The sequence below is a fragment of the Triticum urartu genome, chromosome 5A (genome assembly GCF_056163025.1).
Source record: "Triticum urartu cultivar PI428250 chromosome 5A, HENAU_Tu73, whole genome shotgun sequence".
NCBI classification, from domain to species: domain Eukaryota; kingdom Viridiplantae; phylum Streptophyta; class Magnoliopsida; order Poales; family Poaceae; genus Triticum; species Triticum urartu.
The window spans coordinates 296,828,137-296,838,370 of NC_141877.1; the positions used below are offsets into that span (position 1 = coordinate 296,828,137).

The following is a 10,234-nucleotide window of genomic DNA, read 5'->3' on the forward strand; positions in this document are numbered from 1 at the left end:
TTCCCATCTGCCCATAACCGCGGGCACGGTTTTCGAAAGTTCAAAACCCTGCAGGGGTGTCCCAACTTAGCCCATCACAAGCTCTCACGGTCAACGAAGGATATTCCCTTTCCCAAGACAATCCGATCAGGCTCGACATCCTGGTTACAAGACATCCTCGACAATGGTAAAACAAGTCCAACAACACCGCCCGAATGTGCCGACAAATCTCGATAGGAGCTGCACATATCTCGTTCTCAGGGCACACTCAGATGAGCGCTCCATACAACTAAAACCAAACCTCGAGTTTCCCCGAGGGGGCACTGCACAGGGCTCTAGCTTGGACCAACACTCAGAGGAGCACTGGCCCGGGGGGGGGTAAAATAATGATGACCCTCGGGAGCGCGACTCCCAATGGAAAAAGAGGCTAGGTGGCGAATGGTAAAACCAATGTTGGGCATTGCTGGAGGAGTTTTATTCAAGGCGACCTGTCAAGGGGTTCCCATTATAACCCAACCGCGTAAGGAACGCAAAATCCGGGAACATAACACTGATATGACGGAAAGTAGGGCGGCAAGAGTGGAACAAAACACCAGGCATAAGGCCGAGCCTTCCACCCTTTACCAAGTATATAGATGCATTAATTAAATAAGAGATATTATGATATCCCAACAAAATATCCATGTTCCAAACATGGAACAAGCTCCAATCTTCACCTGCAACTAACAACGCTATAAGAGGGGCTGAGCAAAGCGATAACATAGCCAAACAACAGTTTGTTAGGACAAGGTGGGTTAGAGGCTTGGCTTAACAATATGAGAGGCATGATAAGCAAGTGGTAGGTATCGCAGCATAGGCATAGCAAAAAAGCGAGCAAACTAGCAAGCAAAGATAGAAGTGATTTCGAGGGTATGGTCATCTTGCCTGAAATCCCGGAAGGAAGAAGAACGAGTCCATGAAGAAGACAAACGGACGTAGTCGAACGGGTCCTCACAAACGCGACGTTAACGGAACCAACCCGAAGAAGCAACACCGGAAAAAAGCACACAACATAGTAAACAACCAACACATGAACATGGTATGATATGCGGGATGCGGTATGTGATGCATATGCATGATTTGGAAATGAATGATTGAACCTGGCCTCAACTTGGAAATCCAAGAGTGCCTCTGGAAAGGTGATTTGATTTCGGTTGAAATCGATATAAAGATCACCGGAATCGGATGCACGGTTTGGAAATGACAAGCAAAACAAATATGGCACCGGTCTGCGATTAACAACAAGTAGCCATTTAAATGCATCAAGATAAATATGCTACTGCACTCAAACATGGCAACAAAATACATGGCAGGGATCCACTCATGATTCTTGACAAAAAATGAACACTGAGCTACGACTAATTCATCCATTAACAGGTTCAAACAAGCATGGCAAAAGTGCAAATGATAACAGGTTTCAGACTTAGTGAAATTAACACAAGTCTGGAATTTATCACCAGGAAGAAATCTTTAGAGCAGGAAAACTACAAGCTACAGGAACTTAACATGGAAAAGTAAGGCATGGCATGAAGCTACTCAAAGCACGTAACAAAAGTCCCTTAGTGACCTTGAGCCAAAAGGGATCAGAAAATACAATTGCAAGCATGTGAACATAGCAAAAACACAAACAGATTCAGACTTAGTGAAAAACTGGAGCATGCAAAACAGTTAACGAGTAGGCATGTTTACGAGCTCGATGCACTCACTAAAGAGCATGGCATGACAAACTAAGCATACACCCGTCAAAAAGACATAGCATAGAAGCTAGACATGGCAAGAACATCATCATAGCATGCACGGATCAATAGCAACATCCTCGGCAAAATCGCTAAACATGTCAACAATCTGCCCGGAACATTTTATAGCAAAAGTAGAGCTCGATTGCCTCAAGCTAGGTTGCTACATAAATGCAAACAAATACATGGATGGATAGAGCACCACAATGTTAACAAAACATCCTTACTGATCATCCTCAAAAGAGACATGGATTACTAGGAAACAACATGAACATATGACATAACAACAAAATCAGGACAAGGACTTGGTGAAATTCTAAGTCCCTGAAATCAGCATTACCGATTACGCTACTTTGCAAGCTTGTGCTAGTCACCACAAATATCACAAAAAATACATGGCAAGCACCTCTATAAAGATGAAATGGCATATAAGAAAACACATGTAGAGCTCAGGATCATAGCATGCACACATTAATCATGGCAAAAATGACAAATAGCTATTTGTTGAAACAGATCTGACAAATTATCCATATAGCCCTCTTCCAACAGCATATCGGGCGTTAAGATGAGCTCAAATGAAAATGATGCAATGAGATGAAATGATATACTCGTCGAGACGAACATTTTGATATGCTACACGCATGAATCAGAGCCACGGATGATGAGTTATGAGCGACGGAAAATGCATAAAAATTCTGAGATCTGGGGACTTTGCAGATCTCGAGGGGAAAGAAAGTCATCCTCTGGTTTTCTTCCAGATCTGGGCGCGGTGAACGAGGATCGCCGGAGAAGACCTCGCGGTTGCCGGAGACGAAGAGGGAGGTCGCCGGCGAGGGAGTTCCGGGGCGGATCCGGCCGGAGGAGGGCGTTACCAGCGCGGCCGTCGACGTGGGCGGACGGATCCGGTCAGCGCGGCCCCGTCGTGGGTTGGTGGCGCGGGCTCGCCGAAGCAACGGCGAAGGCGGCGGGCGGTGGAGGCGGCGCACGGCGGCCGAGGCGGCGGGGCGACGCCGGCGAGAGGGCGCGGTGGCCGGCGCATGGCGGCGCTGCGAGGAGACGGGTGGCGGTCGGCGGCACTGGGCGGCGCGCGGGCATCCGGCGCGGTGTCGGCGGAGATCGACGGCGGCGCGGGGTGCCCGAGGCGGCGGGGCAGACGCGCGACGGTGGCCGGCGGCGAGGCGCGAAGCGGCGGCGCAGGGGAGGAGTTTTTAGGGTTTCATCTGCGCGAATTTCGGAGGAGGGGTGTTTAAATAGGTAGAGGGAGGTAGGAGAGTCCAAATGAGATGCGGTTTTCGGCCACGCGATCGTGATCGAACGATCGAGATGATGGAGGAGGTTTAAGTGGGTTTTGGGCCACTTTGGAGGGGTGTTGGGCTGCAACACACACGAGGCCTTTTCGGTCCCTCGGTTAACCGTTGGAGTATCAAACGAAGTTCAAATGATACGAAACTTGACAGGCGGTCTACCGGTAGTAACCCAAGGCCGCATGACAAGTCTCGGTCCAATCCGAACACGTTTAACACCCACACACGAAAAGAGGTAGAAAGGGACACCGGATGACATAGGAGCGCCGAATTGCAAAACGGACAGCGGGGAAAATGCTCGGATGCATGAGACGAACACGTATGCAAATAAAATGCACATGATAACATGATATGAGATGCATGACACGCAAGCAATGACAATGCAACGACAGCGAATAACTGGAGGACACCTGTCACATCGGTCTCGGGGCGTCACGAGATGCTAGCGAAGAGGGGCATCGTCGAGCAGGGTGTCCTCGAGTAGATGTTCGTCGTCGAGCATCACCTGTTCGCCTCCCGGTCCTGGGTGTAGTAGGTTTAGGCGGGGACGCCGGCATGGGCGCGCGCGAAGGGCTTGGCGCTGGCTGGGCCGCGCACGGCCTTGTGGAGCTGCGGCCACGACAGCACAAGCGCGTACAGCCTCCGACCACCGTCGGTTGTGTGCTCGGAGAAGACGCTGCGGGAGGCGAGCAGGCGATGGACGGGTCCGGGTGGCCGAGCAGGAGCAGCGCATTGGCGCGACCCGCCCACACCGCGGTTGTCGCTCGATCCGCCACGAGGGGAGGGGAAGAGAGGGGGCCACGACGGGAGGCGAAGTCGCCGGTTCTGGGAGGAGGTGGGGAGGGATCTGGGGATGCGTCGGTGCGTGGGGAGGAGCCGCCGCTGACGAGATCCAGATCGAGCGGGGTGATCCTGATCGAGCGGGGTGACGAGATTCGTTACTGTTTTTTTAACCTGGTTAATTTTCGTAGGTTAACCGTCGTAGATTTTTTTAGGTCGATTTTCTGTCGCTGAACCGTAGTGTTTCACAACGGGCCTAGTTGTAGCATGCCGTTTTTTTGGTCGGTCTGGAGGGAGGAAGTGGGGGATCGTTGGGTAGTGGGAGGTGGGAGAAGGTACCAAAAAAAACCAGGAAAGGTGGGACGAAAATTGACCGGCGGAGACTACCAACTGCTCCATTAGGAGTAGATATTGATACCAAGTAACAGAAGCAAAATGATAGAGAGCGGCATGCACGGATGACCAATGAAGAAAAATATGGAAAAGTAAAAAAACGCCGTGAAACCTATCAACAAAATAAAACACTTAAAGATTCAATCCAGTTGCAAAAAAATCACACAAAGAAGGAAGAAATATGCAAGCCAGCACAGAAGGGAAAAATGCGCATAAGAAAGACAGAAATATGCAAATACGCAGCCAAAACAAAAAGAAAGCTAGAATTGAGCAAATTGCAGCTACCCGTGAATTGAAACGCAACACACCATATAAATATTCAATTGTGATGGAGAGCGCTGCATATATTGCAACAGAAGAGGAAAGAGTAAACCTATACGGCGAGGATTTCGTGGTTAGCACACACACAACGGAAGCATATATGCATGGACACCCGATGTGTGCAACATTTTCATTGTATGATGTTAGTAACTCAACAGAAATGCTGCATGTATGACATTTTTATTTTCTGTATAATGCTTAATATGCATTGTATACTAACCTTCTGTTATGGTTGATAATCTATATCTTTTGCACTTATATTTGGTTTGTTTGTTGAGATATACGCACACTATAAACCTAAGGATGGTAGTCAACCATGTCTATGCTTGATTATAGTACCGCAATATGCTTTGTCAGTGACAACCTAGCACATGCTTGATTATAGTACACATTATTCCTATTGAAAGATGTATTAAATCTGAAATATTCATTCTTTTGATAATGAAATGAAGGCGAGAAATAATACCTTGCATTGGCAGAAGAAATTATGTTTCAGTAATTCCAATTTTGTTATCTTTTGTATGTCTTTTTATTCTTATGTTGAGTTTATTTTTTTCATTTCTGTTAGAGATGATTGTCTGTAACTCTTTTTTTAGTAGGTGATTGTCTTTAACCTAACCCGCAAATTGTACAATGCATAAGTTTGTTAGCCGTTTGCAAAGATTGGTTGGCTAAAATCACAATTTTTCTTCATGTACATTCCCATCACCTTGCATATTGGGTTTAGGAGCGTGTGTTTTTCTCCCACTGCAACACACATGCATGTTTGCTAGTAAACCTAACGAGAGGATACACTTTTATTTTAACATCAAAGTACTTTTTTATTGCAAGGTGATCACCCTAACAAGAACACCTTTTACAAAAGAGTTGGTATATCAAACGGGTTAAGAATCAAAGCTGTTGTTACTAGATTGCTTGATTGGCACGTCGGCGTCCTGTTCAAAATTTTGAATTTCTAATGGGCCGTGGAAGGCTTAGCTGGCAGCAGCAACGAGTGTTGGGCTCTCAAGTTCCTCGCGCGAGGCCTTCAAATACCCCCACCTCGTCGCAGCCGCAGTGATCCACATTCCACCCGCACCTGCGCTTCCCAAACCTCCCCTCTCCCCCAGCCTCCGCCCCACTTCCTTCTCCTCCAGCAGCACGCGATCCTCCGGCTCGTACAGGTCTCGTCCTCCTCCACGGCTTCCACTCGCCGTCTTCGCTCGTGCGTCCCAGTGCTCGCTCCTTACACCTTCTCCTGTGACGCAGGCGCGCACGCGGGATGGCGCCGTCCAAGCAGTACGACGAGGGCGGGCAGCTCCAGCTCATGGAGGCCGACCGGGTCGAGGAGGAGGAGGAGTGCTTCGAGTCCATCGACAAGTGTACGTTCGCCGCCTCCTACCCCTCTCCTCTCGAAACCCGCCCGCTGCCCCGTCTCCGGTGCTGCATTTACTTGCTTGTTCGTGTGCCTGCGTCGCGCGTGTGTCGGCATGTGGGGGTTAGGCCTGCTCACCGTTGCGTTCCGGGTGCTTCCGCCTCTAAGTTCGCGCGTTTCGGTCGCAATTTCGTGCTGTTTGGAGATGGGTTTGGTGCGGATTTCGCTTAGCCTCCACATTTGGTTGGTTTTTGGTGCGTGCAGCGCGTGGTCGCGTGTGCTCGTGTTGCGTTTGTTTTGATTTTCTCCCCTATTTCTTGCAGTCTGGGGATTAACTAGCGCCCTTGGTAGGCTAATTTCGTGCAGCTTTGCTGATTCCCCCCACTTGATTTCTCTTTACCGGTTAGTTTGTGCTAATCGCTGTGTGGTGCCGTTTTTTCTCCACGGATTAGTCTGAACTTAGCCCCAATTTTGAGCTGCCATGCGTTTAATCCGCCGTAGCGATCACTGTCTGTAGAATCCTTTCGAATTCGGCACTAGATACAGTTCAATCGCGTGGGTTTTCTGTGGAAACTTGGACCAATTACGGACGCGTTTTCGTCCACTTCGTGGCGTAGGGTTTAAGCCTGTCTTCCTCATCTGTTCCACTTTTTTTTTCTGAATGTTCACCTGTTCTGTTCCATAATTACGGGTAGCTTCCGCGAGTTTAGCAAGTTTACTTTAAACATTTGTCTAGATGTGATCCGCGCTTGTGTTTTGTTTGCGTGATCCAATTGGTTCGTCGTGCACTTTGTTCATTGCCATGAATTTGAATCCTAAGCCGTAACCTTCCTTTTAACGCTGTAACTGATCACTCGTCCAAACAGTGATCTCGCAGGGAATAAACTCAGGAGACGTGAAGAAGCTGCAGGATGCGGGGATCTACACTTGCAATGGGCTGATGATGCACACCAAGAAGGTCCCAATCCCGTCAGAGCATAAATCTGCATGCATTCTCCCTAAAATTTGTGGTTGCATACTGAAGCTGATTTCTGGTGCACGACACATGACTGTTATTAGTTGCTTTATGTATTCAAGTTTCAACACATGATTGATGTTGTTTCAGTACCAATGTATGGATTCATCTTGCAGAGCCTTACAGGGATTAAGGGCTTGTCTGAAGCAAAGGTTGATAAGATCTGCGAGGCTGCTGAAAAACTTCTGGTATGATTGTTATCATCTTTGCATTGATTCTGGTTTACAACTTCTGTGCCATATTATTCTCTTTGCATTGATTCTGGTTTACAACTTCTGTGCCATCTGTGCTATGCGATCGAGTCTTCTGAAATTTGTATTCTATTTGATTTTCAGAGTCAGGGTTTCATGACAGGAAGTGATCTCCTTATTAAGGTAAGGTTTAGGGAGCTAAGCTACTGATGAAGGACGACCATACAGTTTAGTGCTGTTTTTGCAGTAGTGCTACACCGCTACTATGCTAAACTTACTGTAATAGTTTGTTTTTGGAATCTGCTTGAGTGCTTTCATTACTCCACCTGTGTACTGCCCAGTTGTTTGATTTACTTTTTCGTATATTGAAGCGAAAGTCTGTTGTCCGGATTACCACTGGGAGCCAAGCGCTTGATGAGCTGCTTGGAGGTAACATATGTCGCCCTTGATTCTGTTCTGATTATTTCTGATGTTATGCTCTAACCCATTCACATATTTCCATAATTTGAAGGAGGGATTGAAACACTCTGTATCACAGAGGCATTTGGAGAGTTCCGGTCAGTAAATGTTCCAGTTACCATTTTCTTCTGGATTTTTTTTTGCAGGGAGCGCCTATTAGTTTTATCTCTGTTATGTATGATTTGTGCCATATTTCGCAGTAGATGTAGCAATTTTTAGTCCCAGTAATTTTTTAGTTGGTAAAACTCTGATAAGCTGCTTTCACCTCCTTTTCTGCTGTCTAGTCTTCCAGAGGTATTGATGATGGTGCATATTCAGTTCCAACTTTCTAGCGCTAAAATCCATATTATTTACTTTGTCTTGCAGGTCAGGGAAGACCCAGTTGGCTCATACTCTTTGTGTCTCCACTCAGGTACATTTCCTGCCTTGTATATTCTCGGTGAAACCTCACTACATCAGAATCCATGAATAACTCTGCTTGTTTAATCAAATGTATAACAGCTTCCACTCCACATGCATGGTGGGAACGGGAAGGTTGCCTACATTGACACTGAGGGAACATTGTATCCTTTGAATTCCTTAGTAATACCTATAGTCGATTTGTTCAATGAATTCATTTACATTCCTGTGCTTATCGAAACTATTCCCTTAACGGAGTTATCAGCCGGCCTGAACGCATTGTGCCAATTGCTGAGAGATTTGGGATGGATGCCAATGCTGTTCTTGACAATGTATGGCTCCTTTTACATCTCTCTTAACCCATTTAAGGAAGAATAGATCAAGATCTTTGTTTAATTCGTGATCTTTCTGTTTTAGATCATATACGCTCGCGCATACACCTATGAGCACCAGTACAACTTACTCCTGGGCCTTGCTGCCAAGATGGCCGAAGAGCCTTTCAGGCTTCTGGTACGCATGACTTTGCTGACATGTACTATCAAACTTACAAGTTGATAGATCTCAACTGTGCTCATGTGATCTTTGTTTGGCTTGGAAATGATAGATCGTGGATTCTGTGATTGCGCTATTCCGTGTTGATTTCAGTGGTAGGGGTGAACTTGCAGAGCGTCAGGTATTCTACTGTAACTAGCTAACTATGTGAAAAAATCAAGCAACTCATGATGTAGTCGAATGCTTGCATTTTATACACTTGCTCTAAGTGATGTGCTCTGGAACTGCAGCAAAAACTGGCACAAATGCTGTCCCGCCTTACAAAGATTGCTGAGGAGTTCAATGTTGCAGTGTACATCACCAACCAAGGTGTGCTTTCCAATCTATCCTGTCTGTTCCAAGAAAGAGCTCCTTATATTCGTGGATCTCAAATCATATAAGTTCTTTCCTTGTTCCAGTGATTGCGGACCCAGGTGGTGGTATGTTCATCACTGACCCCAAAAAGCCGGCAGGAGGCCACGTGCTGGCGCATGCAGCCACCATCCGGTTGATGCTGAGGAAAAGCAAAGGCGAGCAGCGTGTCTGCAAGATCTTTGACGCCCCTAACCTTCCCGAGGGAGAAGCTATATCCTTTTGCTTACTAGTACTTGTTTACTGCTTGTGCTATTCATTGCTTTAATTTGTTTGGTTGCTGAACTCTTGATAGGATTGTTTTGCTCAGACTTGCACAGCTTTATGATTTAGTTCTTAGTTGTTAACCTCCTTTACTGAAGCTTCACGTAGCACAAATTAGCAATGATCAGATGTCGAGAAATTGTTTCCCTTGACCACCAACACGTTTTCCAGATTACAACAGGCGGATTGATGGATGTGAAAGACTGATTGTTCATCCAGGGCGCTTCCTGTCTTAAGCTGTTGATAGTTCTGCTAGCAAATCGACAAAGGCTACTGCACCGTTACTCTGTTCTTGCCACTGCAGAGAAGAAATTGGGCAACCTCTATGCTGTTTATACCTCCTGTTGGGTGTTCTGTAAGCTTGTAGTAGTAATGCCTTAAGGATTTGTGGTGAGGACAAAAGTTATCTCGCGTGACTCATCATAAGACCTTAGCCTGATGTAGTGGAGATGTAAGGTTAACATGTTCTTTGCTTCAGGAAGACACCAAACTGAAGGATATGAAAATGAAATAGTCTGTCTTATTCTTTGAAGAATGAAATAGTCATATGCTTTTGTTACTTATATACACAAAGTGATCTTCCATTCTCTTTCTGTATGAGTAAAGGTGGACTCTATTATCTTGCATGGATCGAGCTCTAAATAACTATTGAAGTGAATTCCATTTTTTATCCTCTAGTTTCATGTTCGTGGCAGAAATTACAACATTTTGCAGTTTTTCCATGTTTTTACCAATTTTAAGCGAACTTGTGCCACAAATTACCCCATTTAATATTATTTTTTCTGCTTTAGTGCTGATGTGCATGCCACGTCGGCTGGTTTATTTTACTCTTTGTTTTTTTTTTCTGGTTTGCTCTCCATTTGGCAGGGGATGAGTCCTACATGTCTGCCAGCAAGGGAGAAAGAAATATGAGTGAAAAATAAAAAAGTGTGTTTGGGGTTCGGACACATCTCATTTAGTCCGCTCAACCCTGCCTCCGCAACTAACGGTTGATTGCGTTCCCTACAAAGATAGAGATATCTATATCACATTAGTTGCAATGCACAAAGGTGGATGTTTTCATGGATAAATGTTTAATTGTCAGCTTGCTTGGCATC

At 46.1% G+C, this 10,234-nt stretch overlaps 1 protein-coding gene across 1 annotated transcript; it reads left to right on the plus strand.

Annotated features, from left to right (window-relative positions):
* The first annotated feature begins 5,622 nt into the window (after positions 1 to 5,622).
* DMC1 (DNA repair (Rad51) family protein) lies at positions 5,623 to 9,724 on the plus strand. Its single transcript, XM_048718653.2, has 15 exons — positions 5,623 to 5,715; positions 5,801 to 5,913; positions 6,773 to 6,864; positions 7,038 to 7,109; positions 7,257 to 7,295; positions 7,484 to 7,541; positions 7,624 to 7,669; positions 7,938 to 7,983; positions 8,073 to 8,134; positions 8,236 to 8,302; positions 8,388 to 8,480; positions 8,575 to 8,643; positions 8,753 to 8,831; positions 8,921 to 9,087; positions 9,300 to 9,724. The coding sequence occupies exons 2-15, from the start codon at positions 5,814 to 5,816 to the stop codon at positions 9,342 to 9,344; spliced, it is 1,035 nt and encodes a 344-aa protein (XP_048574610.1). The 5' UTR covers positions 5,623 to 5,715; positions 5,801 to 5,813; the 3' UTR covers positions 9,345 to 9,724.
* Positions 9,725 to 10,234: the final 510 nt, after the last annotated feature.